Below are 26698 nucleotides of genomic sequence, written 5' to 3'. Positions count from 1 at the left end.
GCAGGTTGAACATCATCTGTTTGGGGTCGATGCTGTAGAAAGTTTAAAGGACATCTGAGTGGTAACTTCAATGGTAGGTGCCTAGAACATGTTGCCAGGGGTGGCGTAGAAGCAGATATGATAGTGGTGTTTAAGAGGCATTTAGATAGACACATGAACATGTACGGAATGGTATTGGTATTGGTTTATTATTGTCTCTTGTACCAAGGTACAGTGAAAGGCTTGTCTTGCATACCGTTTGTACAGATCAATTCATTACACAGTGCATTGAGGTAGTGCAGAGAGCGTTGAGGTAGTACATTGTAAAAACAATAACAGAATACAGAGTAAAGTGCCACAGCTACAGGGAAGTGCATTGCTGGTAGACAATAAGGTGAAATGGCAAACAAGTCCATCTCATTGTATAGGGGAACCATTCAATAGTCTTATCACCGTGGGATAGAAGCTGTCCTTGAGCCAGGTGGTATGTGCCCTCAGGCTCCTGTATGTTCTGCCTGATGGGAGAAGAGAGAAGAGAGAATGACCCGGGTGGGTGGGGTCTTTGATTATGCTGGCTGTTTCACCAAGGCAGCGAGAGGTAAAGACAGAGTCCAAGGAGGGGAGGCTGGTTTCCGTGACGTGCTGGGCTGTGTCCACAACCGTCTGCAGTTTCTTATGGTCCTGGGCAGAGCAGTTGCCATACCAAGCTGTGATGCATTCAGATTGAATGCTTTCTATGGTGCATCGACAAAAATTGGTGAGTGGAATGGAAGGATATGGGTCGTGTATAGCCAGATAGTTTTAGTTTAATTTGGCATCAGCGTTGATGCCAAAGGGCCTGTTCCTGTGCTGTACTGTTCTGTGTTCTAGATGCTGCTTGACCTGCTGAGTTCCTCCAGCAGTTTGTTTTTTTTATTCCAGATTCCAGCATCTGCAGTCTCTTGTGTCTTCAAAGACATAAGTAACTTGCACTTACATAATGCATTCAACACATGAATCAGCTCAAAATACTGAAGAACAAAAATGACACCAAGGTTAAGAAAGAGATTTGAGTTTCTAATATCTTGTTCATGGAGATACATTCTAAGGTAGACCTCAGTGGTAGAGCAGAGATTCCTGAATTTAGGCCTAGAAGGCTGAAGGCACAACCTTCAACGGTACAGTAAAAGTGGGAGAAGAGAGAATGTGGGGTGAGCAGGACTGGGAAGTTGTGGGGACTTAAAATGGGTGCTGGAAGGAGTGAATGTTTGAATGTTAGGATAGGAATTTTATGTTGGAGATTTCGGAGGAAGCAGGTATCAGAGTAAGTGAGTGAGTACAGGGGTGATGGGCAAGTCGGAAGTTGATGTGGTTTCTCTCACATTGGTGCCGATTTTAATCTGTAGCGATCCAGGTGGAGCTCAAAACAAAGATTTGTAACCAATGGAATTTAATTTTGGCTGCGTGTGAGGCAAGATGTCACCTACTGGCAGAGAACGTGGGTCGTTCCACCGTCTCTCCAGTGACACATCTGCTGATATTTTGTCTGCCGATTTTTTGACACGTTACTGCTCTGCTCTGCAGCAGGGCTTGACTTCAGCTATCAACATCTTGAGTCTGATGGAGCAGATAACGTTTCCAAACAAACTCCAATTATCATTCCAGAAGCAGTATGTCGATGGCAGAGTACACAGGAAGCCTAGGCTTCACGTCCTGGCTGACACGAGGTGTGTGGCACTCGTCAACCAGTCAGAGCTGGCGTACACTATAATGCTATTTGTGTTCTCCAATGCTGCCTGCAACTGTTGCCACCTTGTCCAAACAGCTACCCTTTTGAGATATGGGCATCAATGATATTTTTTGCCAATCCATCCCTAATTGTGACAGGTGGGTCTTTTTAACAAACCACTGCAGTCTGTGGGATGATAGGCTATTTAACAATGTGTGGCATCACACCCTAGCCCAAGCCCATCCTCACTAAAGCACCCACAGAAGTGCACTTTCCAGGGTAATGATCCAGAACAAGAAACTTGGCTGATTTTGTTTTCTATTTTCATCCTTCATTACTGTTTTTTTCTGTTATACCACAACACATCAGCTGGGATCACATACGCTTGAGCAATTGATTTGAATCTTGTAAGTTTCAGATTAAACCTTTGGTTGCTGACTGGGAAAGCACAGTTTTTGTGGGCCATACATAGGCTGGTGTTTATGTGCTGCTGGGATGCTAAGACAAACACATGTGATACGTTATTAAGGCCACTAAGATGTTATGATGCTTTTGACACACCTTATCTGCCGTGGCATTGACTTGCATAATGTTAACAGAAGGGCGGAGCCAAGGAGAAAAATATTTGACTCCCTCTGGCTAACTTACCTCCCCAGATTCCAAGAGTCAAAGAGTTTCAAAGGTAGGAGGGTAGGTAATCCAAAACAAATTCGACAAAGACCCAGAGGAGAAGCAAAGATCATTTTTAAAAACAGCGTGTTGTGATCTGGATTTCACTGTCTGTGAGGCGAATAGAGAAGATTCAATAGTAACTTCCCGAAGCAAATTCAATAAATATTTGGAAAGGAAAAGCCTATAACTGTCCAATTGGATGTAGTTAGAAAGGTCTTTCAAAGAGATGGCACAGGTACAATGGGCCAAATAGCCTCCACCTGTGCTTTGAGATACCATGAAGAGCAGTAGCCCTGTCAGCTGTACCCCTATTCAGAGAGGCACAGACACCCTTGGATAAAATGGTAACTCTTCACATTGCCAGTCTCCAAGGAGCAGTTGACCTAAATCTCAGTGGCCTGTCTTGGTATTTAGCAGCTGTCCCCAAGTAGTGGCCTGACCCTGTGATAAACAAAACCAGTTTGGCCTCAGATTTCCTGAGGGCTATGTTCCACTTACTACATCGCAGAAAGAGACCATTTTTTTCCTTCGGGTTCACGCTAGTTCCTAGCAACCCCATCAATCGCATCCCCCCCGAGTCTTGAAACTTGTTCTTTTTCGCCACACCCATCAAACCCCCTTTTTTGATATTTCTGCCACTTACCTACAGTAAGGAGTAATCTACAGCACCCAATTATCTTTCCAGCACATCCTTGGGATGTGGGAGAAAATTGGAGCACCCGGTGGAACGCGCAAACTCCACACAGACAGCACCCAAAGTTAGGATTGAACCTGGGTCATTGGAGCTGTGTGGCAGCTGCAGTAATTGCTGTGCTACGGTTGCTTGCACTCTACTGGTGTAACTTAACACCAAGTCTGAAAGAAAACTCATTTGTTTGCATAAACATGTATTCCCTTGTACACCTGGCAATGTTACAGTGGTGTGTAGGGCAGCTGTCAGGAAATTCCAGGCATTCATTTGTTGCTTATGGGACAAATCAGACCTGCTCCTCATCAACAGCTTAAACCAGGTCTTCATATAACATCCAGAGAGCAAAGAGATGCATTCTCTGTGAATTGATTCTCTCAAAGTGGTAGTGAATAATTGGTTGATGTATGCCTGATTTCTCCTCGCCTGCAATCCATTTTTGATACCTGGATTGGCTTTCCCATATAAACAGGAGGAAGCCATTCTCTTGTGTTGCATACACCGAAGTTTTGATTCATATTTGGACACCTGTTTGTACAACATACACTTAACCTATACTGAGCCTTTGGTGTCATCCAAGATGGACATTTACTTCTTGTGTTCATTCATCAAGATGGATCCCTTCACTGGTAGGCACAATACTTTGGCTGACAATGATAATGGGAGAGAAAATAGTAAATGTACATCTCTGCATGAAGACTTTCAACACTGTGCACTGTGAAGATTTTAACATTTTATGTTCCTTTTAGCTTCCAAATAACTGGCTCAACTATCTGAAGGCATGGTTGGGGGATGATGTTGGGTTTGTATCTCAATATTACTTTAGTCCTGCTCTAGGGCGTGTTTCATGATTGTCTGCAGTTTATTTAATCAGCACAGGTGTAAGTTTATTGAAGCATTGCAAGACAAAATTGAATGCCATTTATTCTTTCTCTTTTGCAGTAATATCCTCAATGGGTCAGCTGTCTGTGTTTACAAGATGGCTGACATTATAATGGCCTTCAAAGGGGAATTTGCACACAAAGAGGGTCCTGACTACAAGTGGGTGACATATCCAGGACGTGTGCCCTATCCTCGCCCTGGAACTGTGAGTGACGTTAATCTCTAGGCCATGTGTGAACCAAGTATTGTGCCAACAGGCTGCCTGCTCATCATTAAAACTGAAACTCTTTACTCTCTCAATTGTTGGGAAGGTTGCTGAATCACATCAATGAACCAGCTGAGGAATTTGGAAACAAGGGAAGAAAGAATAAGAGAAGACAAGGGAGACACAAGAGACTGCAGATGCTGGAACCTGGAGCAACAAACAATCTGCTGGAGGGCCTGATGCAGGGTTTCATCCTGAAGTGTTGGCAATTCCTTTCCTTGCACAGATGCTGCTCAACCGGCTGGGTTCCTCCAGCAGATTGTTTGTTGCTAAGAGAAGACTAGGCCTATTGGATGCAATTCTTCTATCAGAAGCTATAGAAATGAAACAGAGATGGGAATCATTCAGCATTAATATTATGCTAATAGCATTGCATAATGTTGGCATTACACATGGTTAGCACCACTTTTTGGAAATATATCCCTGATCAGTATCACTAACATCAGTGTAGTGTAAACCACCTCCAAAATTCATCCCACTGAATTTCATGTATTAAAACTGATAATTCTTGAATAGAAATCCATTCTTGAAGACACATATAGCCTGGATTTTGATTATAACCTGATACATTGGAAATCCACTTGAAGTGGAAAGATTATTGTATGTTCTGGGGCCACTATTTATCAGAACTGAACAATTGTTAACTTGAAAGTCCTGACCTGGTTTCAATTCTAAATTAAAGATAAATTCATCGACAAACCTATTGTGTGCTAATCGGGATTAACCCTTGCTCTGAAGGAAAAATATGGACCAGACAGCCCAATGAATTTCTTTCAATTAAGATTAATTTCAGCTAATAAGTTAAAGAAAATGGTCTGATATATCTCAAATTTTCAAAACAAGCAATGCTCAGAACTTAGTGCATTGTGCACCAAACGATGAATCATTTGTGAGACTTTCAGCAAAGCTTCAAACAATTATCTGTCAGAGTCTTACATTTACACCTGTCACATATGTCCAGTGCCCCAGCAGCACGTATGGGAGTTACAGATCAACCCGTGAATACCCAGACGAGGCAATTTTCTTCATCCGCACCCACCCGCTCATGCACGATGCTGTCTATCCTGTGAACCAACGGCCAGTGCTGGTACGGGTTGGCGTGGACTACAAGTTTACTCGTCTCGCTGTGGACCGAGTCGAGGCAGTGGACGGACAATATGATGTGATGTTTATCGGAACTGGTGAGTAGATTGAGCCACAGTTATCTGTTAAAAGCCACGCGCAGCTCACTGAAAGGAGTCCTTGTTAATACTGATCTTATTTGGGTCATTGCATCTTTGGGTTTGTCTCATACGCCACTGGAAATAACGTATCATCAAGACCCTCCAAAGTATCCTGCAAAATGCAAGTTGAAAATCTATCAAACATACAGAATAATGGTCAATTTTACCCACACATTTTACCCACAGGGTAAGATAACTGGATGATCTTGTTTTCCTGGCTGTATCAGCTCTAGTTACTGGCCATCTTAGTACATTAGAACATAGAACATAGAACAGTACAGCACAGGACAGGCTCTTTGGCCCCATGATACCTGTGCCAGACATGATGCCAAATTAAACTAATCCCTTTTGCCTGTACATGATCCATATCCCTCCACTGCCTGCATATTCATGTGCCTATCTAAAAGCCTTTTGAATGCCTCTATTGTATCTGCTTCCACTACAACCTCTGGAATGCACTCCAGGCATCCACCACTCTTAAAAAGTGTAAAAAAAACTTCCCCCCCACCTTAAAGCTATGCCCTCTAGTATTCAACATTTCTACCTTAGGAAAAAGATTCTGGCCGTCTACCCTCTCTATGCCTCTCATCATTTTATAAACTTCTATCACGTCTCCCCTCAGCCTCCGATGCTCCACAGAAAACAATCCAAGTTTGTCCAACCTCCCCTTACAACTAATGCCCTCTGATCCAAACAGCATCCTGGTAAACCTCTTCTGAAACCTCTCCAAAGCCTCCACATCCTTCCTATAATGGGGCGACCAAGACTGCATGTAATATTCCAAGTGTGGCCAAACCAAAGTTTTATACAACCGCAACATGACTTTTTAAAAAAATTTTATTTACAGCGTGGTAACAGGCCCTTCCGGCCCAACGATTCCGCGCTGCCCATTTTAAACCCAAATTAACCTACCTATACATCTTTGGAATGTGGGAGGAAACCGGAGCACCCGGAGGAAACTCACGCAGACACAGGAGAACATACAAACTCCTTACAGACAGCGACGGGAATCGAACCCCGATCGCTGGTGCTGTAAAAGCGTTGCGCTACCTGCTATGCTACCGTGCCGCCCCTACGCTACCGTGCCGCCACTTATACTCTATGCCCCTAGCGATGAAGGCAAGCATGCCATATGCCTTCTTTACCATTCTATTTGAAGGGACCCAGCACAAATTACTGTTTGATAACAGTCCTGCAAAGCACCTTGGGGACTTTTTCGCACAGTGACAGGCACTATATAAATGCAGTTCATTGTTGTATACTAGATTATAGCATTACTGTTCATATACTCATTTACTGATACCACTAGAGTATTCTCAAGCCAGCTTCTATCCTTTGGTTGTACTTTAGCAGTCAATTTCCTTCAGAATATTGTGGTAACTTTGTAAATCTAATTTTTCTAACCTTTTTGGCACTTCACATTTACATTTCTAAGCTTTTCAACCTGGCACGTAACAGGAATCAATCTGAGGGAGTATTGTGAGATGTTTTGGTATTGGTATATTATCATTGCATGTACCAAGATAACATGCCATCCAGACAGAGATTCCACACATTGAGGTAGTACAAAAGGAAAACAGAATGCAGAATATACAGTTACAGAGAAAGTGCAGTGCAGGAAGACAAATGAAGTGCAAGGGCCACAACAAGGCGGATTTAGAGGAGTTAGAGGTAGAAGAGTGTTTTGGAATAGTGATGAAAAGAGACGAGATAATGGCCTGGTAGATGTAGGAGGCTGCAAGTTCTGTTCCTCCTTAATTAATCAGTTATTAAATACCGGTGTTTGGAAGCTGCACTTTGTAAAACAAGAATCAAAAGCCCTATTGTATTTTGTTACAGACACAGGAGTAGTCCTGAAATCTATCTACACTCCTAAAGCAAACCAAGAGGTGGAAGAGATCATTCTAGAAGAGTTAGAGGTTTTCCAGGTAAGTTGGAAAACAGAAGAGGTGAACATATGGAAATAACTTCATGTAGAGTTGCATTTTATTTAAAGTACCAAACCACATCTCGTTCACTAACGCAGCACACTGGTTCACTTATGTTATGCTGAGAGAAAGAAGAATGGGTTTGAAAGGTGACGGGTATGCAAGCATATTGATGGGCTTGGTTACACAAATGGATTGAAATTAGTCAACAGTTTCAGTGTAAAATAGACCTGTTGACCTTACACTGTATCCATTGTTCATTTGAAGAGTGAAAGGAGATAGACATGGTAAGGAAAGGGAGGGAGCAGGCAGGGTGAAAACGGGTTAAGAAAGATCAGACAGGGTGAGAAAGGGTGAAGGGAGACACAGACGTTGTGAGAGGTGACCAGGCAGGGTGAGAGGAGACACACAAAGTTAAGAAAGGTGAGGGAAGACCTAGACATGGTGAGGAAGAGCGGGGGGTGACTTAGACATCATGAGGAAGGGTGAGGGGGGGATCATGGAGGGTGAAGAAAGGTCAGCAAAGACCAGGTGGGGTGGAAGAGTGACAGACCAAATATGGTGGCGAAGAGGAAGGTGAGACAGCGACTGTGTGAGGAATTTGTGGGTAGGGTGACCCAGACAGGGTGGAGTGAGGTGTAGGGAGACCAGACAGGGTAGACCCTTGGAAAAAAGTCAGATTCATTGTTCTAAGTATCAAAGAATTTTAGTAAATAGAGATTCAATTCAAAACAGCTGTGAAAAGGGAATTCTGATTTGTGTATGGACCTAATATGAACATTTCCTGGCAAATCATTTATATGTTCATGAGTTTCAGTCAGGCAGCCCTAAATGCGAGTGTGCTTGCCATGGGTTTTAGCTCTCCAGAGCCTACTCTGGCAAGAGATGTATCAAAATTCTCAAGCCAAACCCTACATGAATGCTGCCCGCTGAAGTATTCTTGCCAGGAGATTAAAAAAAGGACATATTTTTAATCAAAAATCTTTTCTAATATAGCATTTTAAAATCTTTTTTCTAATGCTGTGATCTTCTGAACTCATAAGAATAAAAGATTTGAGTGACTGCCCAAGTTGTCCATCTAATGATTTGTGACACAGCTTCATTAATTAGAGGCCGTGGATAACCTGACTAGCCATCTAATTTATAGGAAACACAGAGAACTGTCTTAGAGTAATGATGCAAGGTTTTGTTTGCTTTTTTGATCAGGGATAAAAGAGGAGGAATATTCATCTTTATCATCTCATCTACTCCAATTACTATACTTTTCCGTAAACTCTTTGGGGCCTCTTAATTTTCCTTCTTGTCAGGGCCTTTAAAGTTGTCCTTCTATATAAAAGGGCCCTTAGTGTGAAATTCCTTCTTATGTGGGGTCAGGAGTAAAAGGTCCCTTGGTCCGAGTGTATGGACCGAGGTAACAAAAATAAAAATTATGTTTTGTCCAGCAAGGGAGAAACAATGTTATTTTTTGTTAATTTATTTTGGCAACACCTGTACCTGTTGCTCCTCTCCAATTGTTCTGATGTGAGTGGTTCACCTGGACACTTCAGAGGGACGGTAGTGTCAGACTGAATAAGGAGATCAGGTTCTCTTTCTTAAAGGACATTCATGAACTAGTTGGGTTTTTATAACTCAACAGATACCAAATATTTTATTTCATTCTTTTTTCAAAAACACATGTCCAAATTCTCAAATACTTTGGATGAATAGTCCAGCCCTCTTGGATTACTACTCCTGTGAGACTAACACTATAATAACTTATGTCACAGAGAGATGCAGCACAGAAGCAGGCCCTTCGGCCCATCGATTCCATGCCGACCATCAAACACTTGTTCACACTAATCCTGCATTAATCCCCATTGTTATTTTTATTCTCCCCACATTCTCAACAACTATCCCAAGATTCTACCACTCGTGTGTACACTAGGGGCAATTTACAGTGGCTAGTGAACCTAACAACCCAAACGTCTTTGGGATGTGGGAGGAAACCAGAGCAGCCAGTGGAAACTCATGCAGTAACAGGGAGAGCATGCAAACTCCACACAGACAGCATCTGAGGTCAGGACTGAACCTGGGTCTCTGGTACTGTGAGGAAGCAGTTGTACTAGCTGCATCACTGTGGCTCTCAAGAGTTTGAAATGAAGAATAGAACTCTGATGTAAGGTCATCGACCTTAAGTGTAAACTCCTCCCTCCACAGATGTTGCCTGACCTGCTCAGTATTTCCAACATCTTCTGTTTTTATTTTTAGTGAAGCCATCTTCTTTTTTGATAGGAACCAATTCTCTGCTTTTGTATTTTGTTCCAAGTAAACAGTTGTAGGCGGGGCATTTTGAAGTTGATATCAAAATTGTTACAGAATACACAGTTTAATACTGTAATCTTTTTTGGAGAGCTTTTGGAAGATTCTATAACCATGTCTATGCTTCGCAGACTTGAGATACCGTGCTGCCGCTTTTCAAAGGATCATGCGGGATTTGAACTCATAATCCAGGCTGAGATTCCAGAGCAGAATTTAGCCAATTGTATTGTTTGAAGTTGTGTCCTTCAGATGAAACATTAAAATCCAAAGCCCTCTCTGCTTCTCCAAATGGCTCAGGTTGCTATTGAAGTTCCTATGGCAAAAGAATTCCCAAGGTCCTGAACAATATCCCTCTACATGTCAGCGCCATAGACTAACACCATAAATGCCAATTCACTTCATTGTCTTTGTAGAACTACTAAGTTTAAAATAGCTCTGGCATTAACATCATGAGTGCAATTTATTCTGTATGAATTCTCAGAGACATGTGATCATGATGCTGGAAAATATATAAATGTGTTTTCTTTTAAGTTCTTTCTCTTTTGTTTCTTCTCAGTTTTATGTAAAAAAAAATGCAGAACTATTCTGAATAATATTTTCCATGTTAATATTATGGATGCCTCCTTATACGATTTAATCTCTCTTCAGGACAAATCACCAATCACTTCAATGAAACTGTCCAGGAAACGGGTAAGCAGAAACATCCTGGATATTTGATGCTTATTTGCCGCAATGCATAATGAAATCGGGATTGAAACAAATCAGAATGTTTAGAACGATAGATTTGAAAATTATTTTCCTTGGAATAAGGTCAGAGACCATTTGAAGATATTCTTTTCCTACCATTAGTACAATCCACCAACCACCTATTCATTCAGTCTCCAAAAGAGCATTTCTGAAACATTATACAATTTTGCCCAATATTGAGGAATGCTGACACCATACAGGAATACAGAGAAAATAAACAACCACAGTTCCTGGAACTAAAGATATTCCTGGGTCATGGATACCTCTTTCTTCTCATTCTTGTGGCTGAATTGTATTTTGCTGTCTTCCCGGCAGTAACCACCTGGGTAATTATCTTAGTAAATGGCATCTCTCCGAGGTAAAAGGAGAGCAAGTCAATTTCCAGAACAATACCTGCTTTGGACCTCAACGAATGAAGAAAAGGCTAAATAACTCTGATGTGTACAATGGGAAACACAAACTGAAATTGGAGAGGGTCTTCCAGGCAAAAATATTTAGATGGGGCTGAGAATCCATATATCACTCCCTGTGTGGTTGTCACAACAGTAATTGACTCATTCCCCCTCTCTTTCTCAATGGACTAACTCCTCCTGAGAATCCAAACCACCCACAGGGCTTGCGTGCATTGGATGGTTTGTTAAATGACTGTGGGTGTCCTGGTCTATACTTTTCTAACCACTGATCCTGGTCCACCTCACCTTATTGGGTGGACAACCCTCTGGATCAAAGCATCGAGGGTTCTAGGCACAGCAGGACATCAGTACAATAATTAGGCTCCCACCTCCCTAAAAGAGTATTGGACTACCAGGGATTATAGACATGGTATCAGGTTGGTACAGCATTAGAAACAGGTCCTTTGGCCCACCACAGTCATGTCGATCTTTCTCCCTATCTACACTAATCCCATTCGCTTGCATTAGGACCATATCCTTCTATGTATTGTCTATTTAAGTATCTATCTAAATGCTCCTTAAATGTAGTAATTGTATCTGATTCCACCACCTCCTCTGGCAGTGAGATCCAGATATCAGCCACTGCCTGCAAAAAAAATTATCCCTCAGATCCCCTCAAAGCTCCTTCCTCTTCCCTTAAACATTTGCCCTCTTGTTTTTGATACCCCATACATGGGAAAAATATTTTGTACTGTTTTTTCAATGACACGTTAAGACAAGGTCCCATCTACTTTTTCTGATAGATGTGAAGCAGTCCAAATTCAAAAAGGAGCTGCGAGTTCACTGGGTATTCTAACCGATCGTGGGATGTTTATTAAAGGCAGTAGTTTGTGATCTGAGTGCACTGCCAAAGGGTGGTGCAGGCGGTTTCAGCAGTAACCCACAATTGGATTCATACTTCAAAAGACAATATCATTCTGGGTAAGGTGGACAGGAGTTGGAGCCTCCCCCATGAGCTGATGCTGGCTTTTTAGGCCAAATGGATCCTCCTCTGTTCTATGAACAAAGCTAAAAGAATGTAATCTTTAAATCAATCACAAATTGGTGTTTGTCTTTACCGCAGCAGTGGTTGTATCTAGGTTCAAAGAGCGGCTTGGCCCAGGTCTCCTTGTACCAGTGTGATTTGTACGGCAAAGGATGTGCGGAATGTTGCTTGGCAAGAGATCCTTACTGCACCTGGAATGGAAGCTCCTGCAGTACCTACTTACCCAGTGCACGCAGGTCAGTGCATCCCTTCAGTAATCTGTTTTCTTGAATATTTTGCAGTGTTTGTTCCCTCATTACACTTGAGTGTAGATTCATTGTAAAGGTCCTGCGCTACCACTTCTGTTACACCACAGATCTCATTGGAAGGATGCAAAAACCTGTCACTCCCAGCACCTTTTATAAGCTGGCTCCATTTCTTAAGGCCTGGGATTGACAGGAGTTGCCCACCTATAGGAACAGTTCTCAGCAATTAGCCTGAGAATGGCCCACATTGGAGTGGCTCCCTGCCCCACTCCACCTTCCCTAGGGTTATTGAGCAGTGGTCTAAAAGGAGCATTAGGTTAAATCCAATTCCATCTTAGCTGTTCACCGTCACAATTGTACTCTTATGATATAGTTCCCACTGCAAAAGTGGTATTTTATTTAAGCATCTTATGAAATCAGACACTAGTCCTAGTGAGGCAGGTCATGTCTTACTAACGATTGAGTTTCTTGAAGAGGTAACGAAGGTGATTGATGAAGGTAGAGTAGTGGATGTTGCCTACATGGATTTTAGTAAGGCATTCGACAAGGTCTCTCATGGTAGGCTCATCCAAAAGATTAAGGTATCTGGGATCCACGGTAACTTGATAGTTTGGCTTCAGAATTGGCTTGACCATAGAAGACAGAGAGTAGTGGTCGACGGATCTTATTCTGGTTGGAGGTCCGTGACTAGTGGTGCTCCGGAGGGATCTGTACTGTTTGTGATATATAAAAATGACTTGGATGAAAACGTAGGTGGGTGGGTTAGTAAGTTTGCTGATGACACAAAGATTGGTGGTGTTGTGGATAGTGTAGAAGGTTGCCAAAGGATACAGCGGAATATAGATCAGTTGCAGATATGGGTGGAGAAATGGCAGATAGAGTTTAATCCGGCCAAGTGTGAGGTGTTACACTTTGGGAGATCAAATGTAAAGGGAAAGAACACAGTTAATGGCAGTTCCTTTAAAAGTCTTGATGTACAGAGGGATCTTGGGGTCCAAGTTCATAGCTGGCTGAAAGTGGCTGCACAAGTTGACAGGATGGTAAATAAATTGTATGGCATGCTTGCCTTTATTGGTTGAGGCATTGAGTTCAAGATTCAGGAAATTATGTTGCAACTTTATAAAACTCTGGTTAGGCCACATCTGGAGTGTTGCATTCAATTCTGGTTGTCCCATTATAGGAAGGATGTGGAGGCTTTGGAGAGGGTGCAGGAGGTTTACTAGGATGCTGCCTGGATTAGAGGGCATGTGCTAGACGGAGAGGTTAGACAAACTAGGGTTGTTTTCTCTGGAGCAGCAGAGACTGAGGGTAGACCTGATAGAAATTTATAAAATAATCCGAGGCATAGATGGGGTAGACAGCCGGTATCTTTTTCTCAAGATCGAAATGCCTAATACTAGAGAACATGCATTTAAGGTGAGAAAGAGGAAGGTTTAAAGGAGATGTGCAGGGCAGGTTTTTTCTTTAAAAGCACAGAGTGGTGGGTGTCTGGAATGCGCTGTGCCAGGGATTTTGGTAGAAGCAGATACGATAGAGGCACTTAAGAGGCTCTTGGATAGGCACATGAATATAGTCTTATGGAATGTGCAGAGAATGGAGGGATATGCACCATGTGCAGGCAGAAGGGATTAGCTTAATTAGGTGTTATTAACTTAATTAGTTCGGCACTACATTGTGGGCCAAAGCGTCTGTTCCTGTGCTGTATTGTTCTATGTTCTAGTCTACAAAATGGACTGTACCACAATGTGAACTTCTAGATTGGTTAGTAGCACGAATTTCCAGATTATATGGAGAATGTTCTCATTGCCCAATAATTTGAGTTAACCCAAATGTCTGAAACTCCCTTTCCACTGTCCAGGATGGTATTCATATATTTAGCATACCAGGCGTTCTGATTGGTCCAAATGTGAGTTCCATTTGGTCCAGATTAGGAAAACGTAGCTCGACGCATTCTCATTAAGAACTGGGTGGAGACAGAAAGCAGAATGTTTCCATAACATTACATAGGATGCACACAACAGAAAAACGCTATTTGCTGAAAAGGTCCATTTACTTATGCTGTAAATGGATCTCATGCACCCGTCTATAATTCACCTTATTAGCATAGGCTTCTATTTCTTTTACCCCTCTTATTTTTCCTCCCTCACTCACCACACCACAGATGATCTATGATATCCATTTCAACTACTCACTATGGTAATGTTCCTCATTCTAACCAGCATCTGAGTAGAAGTGCTCCTCTTGAATTCTCTATTGAATTTATTACTCCATTCAGTCTTGGCTGGTTTTGATCCCACAGGTAAAAGAAAACATATTTTTTCAGCAGAGGTAATAGAGAAATGTGTTAGTTTACTGCATACAAGCCATCATATGATATCAGGTGCATAACAAAGCACTAGTACGTCAAGACAGCATCTTACCACACAGGTAATTTGAACAGTTGAATAACTTGGCCTAAATCCAGAATGTATTAGTACAGACCAAACACACAGCAGAACTGCTGGTCTCACTACAAATAAATGGTATTTATTGTATTACATGACTCATACCCAGGATGCCACTGTATTGTGTGACTAAAAATATGGGCTAGCATCTCCAGAGTTGTGTGAATACCACAGCTATATTAAACCAGTTTTTCACTGCAAATTATCATAATGCAGTGCAATTATTAACCCTTTAATGCAGGCACCACACTTCAATGTGTCTTTAAATCCCTTATTTATCAGTGTCATGTAATGCACTCCAAATTAGATACTGCTCTGCAGGTACAAGACAGGATTATACCCTTTTACAACAGTGATGAGATGTGCCAACTGGTGATGCCTGAATTGATCTCAACTACCAGCCAAAGCTAGACATTAGCTGAGCACAAAATCCCTCTCCTAATGATTTTGACCCTTAAAAAAACCTTTGAAATGGTTGTCATTTGGTGATGACAACAATAAATGCTGGTCTTACTGGAGATGTACAGACCCTGAAAATGAATAAATCAGAAATAAATGTTCCAGCCTGTGCTGCCACTCAATATCCAATTTTTTATAAGTACCTTGTACTGATTCAAAGCCATTGTTCATTTTTAGTCTTTTATATATTTATACTTCATTGTTATAAAACATTCAGAACCTTTTATTTAATTTCAGGCTACAATCCTCCCAGGGATCAAATCTATATATAAACCACCAAGCCCTCTGTTGTATGTAATTATTACACTGTAATTTCCCCACATAATGAGACTATCTGTAAATTAAGTCCTATAGTTTGGGCAGCTTTCAAAAACCACTCTGAGGCAACAGATATGGCCATTGACACAAGCCAACTGAATTCTTTGCTGTTGGATACTGTTCAAGTAAAACACAGGATAAAAGGCAGTGCTTTGGATTGAGACTTCAATAGCCTGCTGTTGAACCTGACCCCTTGCTGCTATGTTTGCTTGCAGAAGACTCACTCGCCAGGTCACTCTGAATGAAGACCCTCTGACCCAATGCTTCAACCAGGGAGGTAAGTGTCACAAAAAAAAGCCAGGAGGTCAGCCCATTCATGAGTGCAATCATTGAAACTCTTGCACATAAGAAGCAGCCTGTCAAGCTGTTTGAGGTTTATTTAGAATTCTTTAGAGGTTTTCTTTCTGACAAATAATCAAGTAATTTTCCAGCATTGCTTTCCTCAAACGCAGAAGACAAAGGAGCTCAGTACAGCTCTTATGCCTGCAAATGTCAGCCTCCAAATGTCAACATGGTTGGCTGCGTAGAATTGAAAAGGGTGGGGCTTGAAAATCCACAGCAGCTGTAGAAGTTCGGAAAAATAAAGATTAAAACTGCAGAGATGGAAAGCACTTAGAGAGGACCAGCTATAAACACAGCTATTAAAGCAACCTCATTGTAGGTGGATTTTGGTGCTTAAAACGGTTCAATCCCTCTGCAGCTAGCAAAGTACTATAAATGATAAAGTATGCAATCAGTTTGAGGTGGTGCCAATTCTGAGATCGGAGTTTGACGGGGAAGACTATGCCTGATTGCGAAGGTGAAGGCTTTTGCACCTGTTGTGGACTCTGAACGTAGAAAATGGGAGTAGGAGTTCAGCCCGTTGAGCCTGCACCACCATCCATTAGGATTATGGTTGATCATCCAAATTCAGTACCCTATTTCTGCTTTCCTGTCATATCCTTTGACTTATTTAGCCATAAGAATGGGAATAAAACTACTTTGTGAACATATTTAATGAGCTGCCTTGAAATGTCTTCTGTGTTAGAATTCCATTGGTTCAACACTCCTTGGGTGAAGAAATTTCTAGGTATCTCAATCATAGATGGCTTACTCCATATCTTTGTGCTTTGACCTTTGGTTCTCCAGGCTAAGGAATGGTGGAACCTCCACCAGTCTAGCTTAAGGACCAACAATACGTAAAACTAGGGTCATGATGAAGCCTCGAGAAATCATTAGAAATTGAGGAAAGTGGAGGTGAAATATACACACTATTTATCAGCAATGCCTTCAGAACAAGCTATCATCTTAAGATGATCAGCTGCTAAATTCTTCAACCTTTCCCCACTGTTGATGTTGCTCCTTTCAAATTTCAATTATTTGAATTCACCAACAGCCAGTACTGCCGCTCTTGGATCTCAAACTAAGCGATGGGACAGACTCCCACATGGTGTAACACAGCTTCTCCTCCTCCTCTTGTGGGTGCTTGATGAAAGCTGCCTTCTCTGCAGCTCTTTGGCTTCACAACTTCCAATCGTCAAGTGCAGGACTTTTGTTTTAAACTAACTGACTGTTGTGTCAGAGTGTATATAGAATGAAACTTTGTCACAATTATTTGTCATTTCACTTTAAGTTGCAGTTGTAGTGATACCTAGACATTTGACTGAAATTGTCCTCAATAGTTGATGCGGTAATTAGATCATATGAAAATTGTAATCAGGTCACATGGAATTAGTAATGATAAGTACAATGGTCAGCATGGACATGGTGAGCAGAAGGGCCTTCTCCTGTGCCGTATGACTCTACGATATAACACGGGAGAAGCTTCTCATGCCCTTCAATCCAGAAGGAAGTCACAACACAAGAGTAAATTCTGTTTGTGTGCATCATAGGACATGCATCAGAATCTCAGTGCAAAGTGATCTTTGAAGCATGATTAAATATGAAATGAACATTTTGTAATTTAGCCAACACACCCACATTTTAGCAAAAGTAAACTGCTTGAGAAACTCAGAATGTCGAGCAGAATTTGTGGAGGCAACGGTCCACGTTCCGGGTTGAGACCCTATCCTGATGCAGAATTGCTGCTCGACCAGCTGAGTTCTTCCAGTAGTTTAGTTCTTGCTCCAGATTCCAGCGTCTTACACACCCATCTTTTAGCCTGACTCTCGTCAATCTCCCATTCCATGTGCTTACTGTAGGGGCCATGTATACTTGGACTGAAGAAAAAGTGTTGTTTGTTGTTGAGGGGAACAGCACGTACTTGGAATGCATTCCGAAATCTCGGCTTGCGACAATCACATGGTTCCTGGAGCCAACCGAAAAGAATGGGCTGCTGCAGGAGGTAAAGATTTGTTTTATCATTATATTATGGTCTTTCTTGTAACTAACACACCATTCATTGGGGAATGAAAATCTGCTGTGCCTGTTTGGCATAACAGAAGCATAAAGGCAGCAGAGTGAGATTGTGAGAGTTGGATGATTCCTTAGTGTTAGCTCCCTTTTAGTTTCTACGTAAGTTTCCATCGTTTGATGGGAGAGGCTTTGACGTCAATGCTTTCCTGTCTAATCTCAGTAGCCTTTGGTTTCTTAGTGTCCAATAATCTACTCGTCACACCTTTGAAAATTAATCAAATGTGTGATTAATTTTCAAAGGTGTGATAAGTAGATTATTTATCACATCTTTGTGATAATGTGTGATAAGTAACTTAAAGTGGGCAACACTTTAAAGCGGAGAGTTCCAAAGTAAAGAAATTTAAAATTATGAGTCATAGACAGTCAGAATCTTTTTCCAGGGTAGAAATGTCAAATAATAGATTGCATGCATTTAAGGTGAGAGGGGGGAAAGTTTAAATGAGATGTGTGGGGCAAGTTTTTTTTAAATAAATACACACACAGAATGGTAGGTGCCTGGAACGGGCTGCCAGGGTTAGTGGTGGAAGCAGATACGATAGTGGCTTTTAAGAGACTATTAGACACATGAATATGCAGGGAAGGGAGGGATATGGATCATGTACAGACAGAAGAGAATTAATTTAATTTGGCATCATGTTCAGCTCAGACATTGTGGGCCGTACTGTGCTGTACTGTTCTATGTTCTCCTCATTGCAGCCTGAAATGGCAACCCTGCAACCTATACCCACCAATCCAGACCTTACCAAAGAAACAGCCCTCCACACGTACCTGCTAAAGCATCTCAGAACCTTCGATATTTAGTTGTTATAATGAGATCACCTCTTATTCTTCTAAACTCCAGTGAATATAGATTAATCCTGCTCAATCTATCCTTGTGGAACAACTCCTTCATCTGGTGAATCCTCACTGCATCACCTCCCAGTCAAGCATATTTATCCCAGGGATCATCTTCTCCGGCTGGGAAGGTCACAATCTGCCCTCCCAGCTCAGGCCAGAGTTAATATTTATAGTCCAGATCCAAAAACGCCCCAATTTCTCCAAATGTGTACTTTAAGATGGACACTTCTGTGCCAGAAAGAAAGTGGCATCAGCAGGATCTTGTTAGACATGTAGCTAAGTTGCTGGTAGATTTTAACTGTTTATCTGCCTGATTTAAAAGGAGAAAATAGAGCTAAAAATGGCCTTGTCCAATCCTCAGGCACCTCTGAATAGCCCCAACCACAACATTCCACTCCAATATCTCGTATTCCATTATCACCTCATCAACCATGTGAACACAGCCCTGACTATCACTAAAACCACCCTTCCCTCCATTAACTCTGTCTACACTTCCTGCTGCCTCAGGAAAGCAGGCAAAATAATCAAGGACCCTTCCCACCCTGGTCATTCTCTCTTCTCCCCACTCCCATCGAACAGAAGGTACAGAACCTTGAGAACATGTACCACCAGGACAGCTTCTACTCCACTGTTATTGGACTCTTGAACAGACCTCTTATACAATAAAGATGAACTCTTAATCCCTCAATCTACCCTGTCGCAGCGCTTGCACTTTATTTGGCTACCTGCACTGCATTTTCTCTGTAACTGAAACATAATTCTGCATTCCGCTTTGTTTTTGTTTTGTACTACCTCAATGTACTTATGCATGGAAATGATCTGTCTGGATGGTATGCAAACAAAAGCTTTTCACTGCATCTCGGTACATATAACAATAATAAGCTAATCACCAATCACAAATCAGTTCAGGCTCTGCTCATGTAATGCCAGACAAAACTAGCAGACAAAGACATACATACATACCTGTGCATGTGCGAAACACGAAACACACACACACACACACACACACACACACACACACACACACACACACACACACACACACACACACACACCCCACAGTAGTTACTGCACATGCTGGAAATCCAAAATAAAATATTATATTTTGGAAGTTCTGCAGTAGGTCAGGCAGCATGTAGGAAGAAAGAAACAGCTAAAGTTTCAGGTCAGTGACATTCCATTAGAACTTCATAGTGTGGAGGGTGATTTTGCACCATTAATTCTAATGAAAAGTCATCAACCTGGAACGTTAACTCTGTTTCTCTCCGCACAGATGTTGCCTGACCTGCTGAGTGTTTCCAGCATCCTCTGTTTTAGATTAGAGTCTGCGGGGGGTTTTCATTTGAATGCCACTCTATTCCTGTTGTGGGAATTGACTGCTAGATGTCTGGAACGTAGAACATAGAACAGTACAGCACAGGAACAGGCCCTTTATCCCACAATATTGTGCCAAACTAAATAAGCTAACGACACCTACTCCCTTCTGTATGCATGTGGTCCATATCCCTCCATTCTCTGCACACCCATGTGCCTAGCTAAGATCCTCTTAAACACCTCTATCGTATCTGTCTCCACCAACACCCCTGACAGTGCATTCCAGGCACCCATCACTCTGTGTAAAAATCTGCCCTGCACATCTCCTTTGAACTTTTCCCCTCTCATCTTAAATGCAGGTCCTCCAGTATTAGACATTTCAACCCTGGGAAAAAAGATACCGGCTGTCTAATCTATCTATGCAGCTCATAATCTTATAAACTTCTATCAGCAAGCTGCTTTCCAGAGAACAGCACATGATGTACAAGAAACCTGATATACAAGAATTTGAAAAACATCCAGCACTTAATTATCACCACCTCTATCCCTTACAGAACCACCATATCTGTTCTATCTGTCCAATGAGTATGTATATTTAAGAACGAGATGTTTAACACTGTTAGAGTTTAATGTAATCTTTGTTTATAGGTTAGTTTTGGGGACCGGATCATTCCAATTGAGCAAGGCTTGCTGATTCGCCAAATAGATCATCAGGATGCTGGTGTCTATCATTGCCAAATTGAGGACCATGGTTTGCGCTGGACACTGACAAAAGTGCGACTCAATGTGGTTACCGCTGACCTGCTGGCAAATCTGTACGAAGGTGATGGACGTTCAGCTGGCCCCATGAAAGACCGGTCTCTTCTGGGCCCCAGTCACGGTGTTCAGCCCTGGTACAAGAACATCATGACCCTTATCAATTACCCATCCAAGATGGATTTCTACTGTGAGCAGGTCTGGCAGAAAGACTTCAAGAAGAAACGGAACAAATTACGTTCGGGCAAGAAGCACCGCAGTGTGGAGCCCATCAGGAAAAGCAAACCATCAGCAGGAGGCAGAAGGAACAAGAACAAACAGCACACCAAGTTACAGCGATCACCTCGCAGTACCTAGCAGTGTTGGTTGACAGACATTTGTCCAACGTAAAATAAAAGAAGGCTCAACAATTCCAATGTTCTTTGGACTCTGATAAGTTAAAGGCTTTGCTTGCAGCACCATTTTTGACCTGGTTTTAGCTGAGGGTGGATGTATAGTTCTCCATCTGTTCTTTTTCCTGCAACTGGGAGGGATTTCCAATCCACGTTTGAAATGGATTGACACAAGATAGTTCCCAGCCGACTGTACTTTCTAAACATAAATAGTTTATGTAAGGTCTTTAAATATCATACAAGCTGGTCATCTGCTCATGGGTTTAAGGATCTAAAGAGTTTATTGGCAATGAGGAATACTACAGAACATTTCTACTGCATTAAAGGGAGCCAATTCCAATAGCTTTAAACCACAATTCTAAATATTTAGCTGTTGTAAAATTTGGGAAGTGACTATTCAAATGCAAACAGAGAAAGTGTCTTGACTATGTCAAAATCCATACAATGTAGGGGCCCTCTAACTCAAGACTATTGTAGTGGAAGAAGTAAAGAATGAAAACCCAAATTTGGTGTTAAGTTTTTCCCCATGATTCACTGGATTTAGTCAATGGGATGCAGACCCATATACTGTATGTTCAATTCTTAGTTTTCACTGAGTGAACAGATCTCAATGTGTGGTGATGGTTGGAAGCATTGTAACTGACCACAGGAATGCAGGGTCGAGACTGGGTAAAATTGACCTGATAACTATTCACTGCCCAAAGATCCCCAGTTAGAAGTGGCATAGAGTGAATGTGAAAGTCAGGATCAGGTTCAATAATAACGTCTCTGCCATGTTAGTCATGAAAGCTCACAATGAAGACAGCAGCAGCAAATTGTTGGTCCTATGATCTGTGGGCCTGTCTCCAAACAAGTAGTAAAGAGAATTGTTGTAATGAAAAAAACTAAATGTTCCTCTAAAAATAACCAGAATCAGTTTGGCTAATTCAGGGATAAAAATAATTTCTTTTGCATGCAAGATATTGATAATTACTGTTTATTGACATTCTTAAAATATTTAGACTGACTCAATAGAATCTACCATCAGTCCATTTGGATTGTTTATGGGAAATAATTTTCGAAACAGTACGAGGCTCCCTTCTAGTTGTTTATATTGGGGAGTTGTGGGGATGCCTTTTTTGACTGAGCTCCAGGCAAGACGTTCAACCTGTCTCATTACTTGCAAAGTCACCAGCAATGTATCTTAATGTACTTTCCTGGGGTTTGTGCTTTAACTGCACTAGATTTTGAGACACAGTCATTAAATCTGCTGGAGCCTAAATTGAAGAATTGTTCAAAATCTTTGGTTGCTGAATTACCTGATTCAATATTATAACCCACACCTCTCCCTGACCCCGCCGCACTATTAATTCCCATCCTGATTTTATTGCAACACAATACAAAATGGTATTGATACAAAAACAAAGTAGCATGGGTGCCAGAAATCTGAAATAAACCGGGAAATGTTGGAAATACTCAACAGGTCAGGCTGCATTTGCAGAGAGACAAACACTTAGTGTTTCCAGTTATGGTCTTATCTTTCATTGGAGTAGGTGACTTTCCATTTGACCACCATTTGTTATTCACAGTTATGAATTTAGAATGAAATTCCTATTGACAGATTCCAGTGACTAGAAGCAGAGGCATGGTTAGGCATAAGAAATGGGGGGTGGGGGGGGCCCTGAGGCTGTGGGAACTTGAGAATGTGAAGCAAGGGATGGAATGCATTGAAACAAGTTGGGACAGAGAGGGACATAGCATCTCCATGATTGTGTCTTTTGGGTGTTAGGGGCTATATAGACTCAGTTTGGAGCTGGGATCAACTCCAAATGACTGCATGTGGATGACAGAGTGTCCCGTAAGTCCAAGTTTGAACTTATGGCACTGACAAAAAACAGGGGGCTGGGCTGTTTGAAGCTTTGACGACTTTTTTTATTCATTCAATTTCAGAAGAAATAGCATTCTGGTATTTTGAAGGAATGACGGTATTATGCCCAGGTCAGAAATGGAGTGTGGCTTGGAGGCAGTGGAATTTGCTTATACTTGCTATCCTTTTCTTATACTTGTACATCCTACACCTCTCCCCTTATTTCCCTGTACCCCTGAAACTTGTTCTCCCTCACACATGCCAATTAACTCCCTTTGATTATATTTTCCAATAAACTTACATTAAGGATAATTTACGTGGTCAATGAACATAAATCAATGAAAACAAATTCTGAACATTGTCAGGATTTGGGAGGAATCTGGAGTACCTGGGGAAAACCCACACAGTCACCGGAAGAATGTGCAAACTCTGCAAAGACTGCACCCGAGGTGAGGATCAACCAGGATCCCTGGGTCTGGGAGGCAGCAGCACTAATTGCTGCATTACTCTGGTCTCTCTAGTGATGCAAGGCGTGGGAGCTGTCTTGACATTCCAATAATGCTAATTTCTCAGTTACTTTGCAACAATTTTAAAATACTCAGTTACAATCTGGTTAGAATTTCCAGTTAGTGAGAATTAAACAACTCTATGCAGGTCCTTAGCTTTCTACTTTTTGAATTTGTGGCTTAATCCAACCTGATAATGGTTACAGAAACATTGTTATAGTTTTCAGATGTTAATAGGTCTTAGGTCAGAGGCCATTTAACTTATGTAGTGAACAGCTTCAGCTTACTATATGACCTCATTTACAAAGTGTAAATGTAAAGCTATTTAAGTCATATTACCTGGGTGGCATTTCTGTGAAAATTGTTAAGGATGAGGGCTCAAAAGGTGTTGGCTGCCGGGTTCTGAAGGTATTACGTGCTTTTGTTAGTATTATTTAATTTTATTTGTATTTTTTTTCTGTACATTTGTTTTTTTTTGCTTTGAGATATGTACATATTTAGTTTGTGTATGACTTGTGTTATTAATAATGGCGATGTGTCTTGCATCTCAGCTTTGAAATAAAATTGAATGGTGTGCTTGCTTTTCTTATTATGCCTTTAGTATTTCTGTTCCACTCCCTTTCCCTACTCCCATACCCATTCGCCAGCCCTAATTGAAGATGTGGCTGGGGGTGATTGAACTGGGGAAGTGGGGGTTGTCTACCTCCTTCAGAATCTCCTCAATAGTGTTTGGAGTCGGGGTGAGGATGTGAGGGTGAGGATTTTCTGAGGACGTGGCTAAACACATCGATGAAAGGAGAGCAGTAGATGTAGTGTATTTGGATTTCAGCGAGGTATTTGATAAGGTACCCCATGCAATGCTTATTGAGAAAGTAAGGAGGCATGGGATCCAAGGGGACATTGCAATGTGGATCCAGAACTGGCTGTCCCACAGAAGGCAAAGAGTGGTTGTTGAAGGGTCGTATTCTGCATGGAGGTGGGTGACCAGTCGTGTACCTCAGGGGTCTGTTCTGGGACCCTTACTCTTTGTGATTTTTATAAACGATCTGGATGAGGAAGTGGAGGGATGGGTTAGTAAGTTTGCTGATGACACAAAGGTTGGATGTGTTGTGGATAGTATAGAGGGCTGTCAGAGGTTACAGCGGGACATAGATAGGATACAAAGTTGGGCTGAGAAGTGGCAGATGCAGTTCAACTCAGATAAATGTGAAGTGGTTCATTTTGGTAGGTCAAATATGATGGCAGAGTACAGTATTAATGGTAGGACTCTTGGCAGTGTGGAGGATCAGAGGGATCTTGGGGTCCAAGTCCATAGGACACTCAAAGCAGCTGCACAGGTTGACTCTGTGGTTAAGAAGGCATATGGTATATTGTCCTTCATCAATCGGGGAATTGAATTTAGGAGCCGAGAGGTATTGTTGCATCTATATAGGACCCTGGTCGGACCCCACTTGGAATACTGTGCTCAGTTCTGGTCACCTTACTACAAGAAAGATGTGGAAGCCATAGAAAGGGTGCAGAGGAGATTTACAAGGATGCTGCCTGGATTGTGGAGCATGCCTTATGAAAGCAGGTTGAGGGAACTTGGCCTTTTCTTCTTGGAGCAATGGAGGATGAGAGGGGACCTGATAGAGGTATATAAGATGATGAGAGGCATTGATTGTGTAGATAGTCAGAGGCTTTAGCCCAGGGCTGAAAATGTTTGCCACAAGAGGACATGGGTTTAAGGTGGTGGGGAGTAGGTATAGAGGAGATGTCAGGGGTAAGTTTTTTTACTCAGAGAGTGGTGAGTGCGTGGAATGGGCTACCAGCAATGGTGGTGGAAGCAGATACGATAGGGTCTTTTACGAGACTGTTGGATAGGTACATGGAGCCGAGAAAAATAGAGGGCTATGGGTAAGTCTAGTAATTTCTAAGGTAGGGACATGTTCGGCACAGCTTTGTGGGCCGAAGGGCCTGAATTGTGCTGTAGGTTTTCTATGTTTCTATGGAGTTCACCTGTAGGATAATAGCACAGGCTAATCCTCATTTTGCTTTTGCATAGTAATAAGGATGACACAAGGATGGTTGGAGGTTGTGAATGGAGAGGTGGTGATTGAAGGAGAGAAGACGCTTGCATATTTGTCAAGGAAATAAAGTTAGGACAGTACTTATTAATTATGCTTTTGGACCAGTAATGCAAAGAGATGGAATAATCTTCCAGAGAACGCAAGTTCAAAGCCCTCTGGCACGGCACAGTGACATAGTTAGTATAGCCATTGCCTCACAGCTCAAGTCACCCAGGTTTGATCCCAACCTCTGTCAGTGTGGAGTTTGCATGTTCCCCTTGTGGCCGTGTAGGGTTTCCCCCTAGGTGCTCTGGTTTCCTCCCATATCTCAAAGGCATGTAGGTTGGTAGGTTAATTGGCCACTGTAAATTACCCCTAGTGTGTAGGTGTGTGGTAGGATCTAGGGGAAGTTGAGGGAAATGTAGGGAGAATAAAAGGAATTGGTGTAAATGTGCTTGATGGTTGGCAATGGACTGGCCGGATTGAAGGGCCTGATTCTGTGCTGTATGACTCTATGACAGCAGGATAATATATGTTCAATTTTAGCATTAAAAAGCCACCACAATTAAAAGTTGCCACAAGGGATGCAGATTAGAGTCATAGACCTATACAGCACAGAAACAGGACCTTCAGCTCAACTCGTCCATACTGACCAAGTTGCCTAACTAAGCTGGTCCCAGCTGCCTGTGTTTGGCCTATAATCTTCCAATACCTTTCCTATCCATGTAGCCGTCAAAATATTTTTAAATATCGTAATTGTACTCACCTCTACCACCAGTGTAATATTAGGGCACTAAAGAAGATGATGCCCTGATATTACACTGTATCAGTGGCAGGACGAGTTCCCCTGCTTAGCTGATTTATGAGACATTCGACATAGCCTGCTTTTAAGGGAGGAAGAGAGTGATGGGTCACTTCTTTTAATCTCATTCATCCTATTGATTCCCCCCAAATATCAATGTTCTCTGTCAGAGGCTTCAAGACAAACTTGTCATTGGGAGGTGCTCCTAGAAAATGGATCTCACCTTCTCGGCGTGTTAACATTGTTTTGTATAATGCTAGAACAAAATTAGGCCATACAAAACAATTACTAAGTTGTCTCTAAACAAGTTTCAACACTGAATGAAAAAAAATCAGAAAAATGCAGATACTGGAAGTCTGAAATAAAAACAAAGCACTGGAAAACACTCAGCAAGTCAGGCATCTGTGGAGAGAGAAACAGTTAATATTTAAGGTCTGGGACTCTTTAATGGTGGGGTGGGGGGGGGGGGGGAGAAGACGACATATTGACTAGCAAGTGGATGAGAAATGT

At 41.9% G+C, this 26698-nt stretch overlaps 1 protein-coding gene across 1 annotated transcript in view; it reads left to right on the top strand.

Annotated features, from left to right (window-relative positions):
- sema3h (sema domain, immunoglobulin domain (Ig), short basic domain, secreted, (semaphorin) 3H) overlaps positions 1-23906 on the top strand; it is a 145604-nt gene extending 121698 nt beyond the window's left edge. The window contains exons 10-17 of the mRNA XM_052017396.1: positions 3990-4134; positions 5156-5375; positions 7257-7345; positions 10292-10333; positions 11906-12063; positions 15509-15570; positions 17474-17616; positions 20487-23906. Of these exons, the coding sequence (XP_051873356.1) occupies positions 3990-4134; positions 5156-5375; positions 7257-7345; positions 10292-10333; positions 11906-12063; positions 15509-15570; positions 17474-17616; positions 20487-20951 (1324 nt within the window). The 3' untranslated portion in view covers positions 20952-23906. The remainder of the gene's footprint in view (positions 1-3989; positions 4135-5155; positions 5376-7256; positions 7346-10291; positions 10334-11905; positions 12064-15508; positions 15571-17473; positions 17617-20486) is intronic.
- Positions 23907-26698: the final 2792 nt, after the last annotated feature.

Source organism: Pristis pectinata, chromosome 6, assembly GCF_009764475.1.
Source record: "Pristis pectinata isolate sPriPec2 chromosome 6, sPriPec2.1.pri, whole genome shotgun sequence".
NCBI lineage: Eukaryota > Metazoa > Chordata > Chondrichthyes > Rhinopristiformes > Pristidae > Pristis > Pristis pectinata.
The sequence above is the reverse complement of the archived record's forward strand: the minus strand, read 5'-3'. Positions and strand labels throughout refer to the sequence as shown.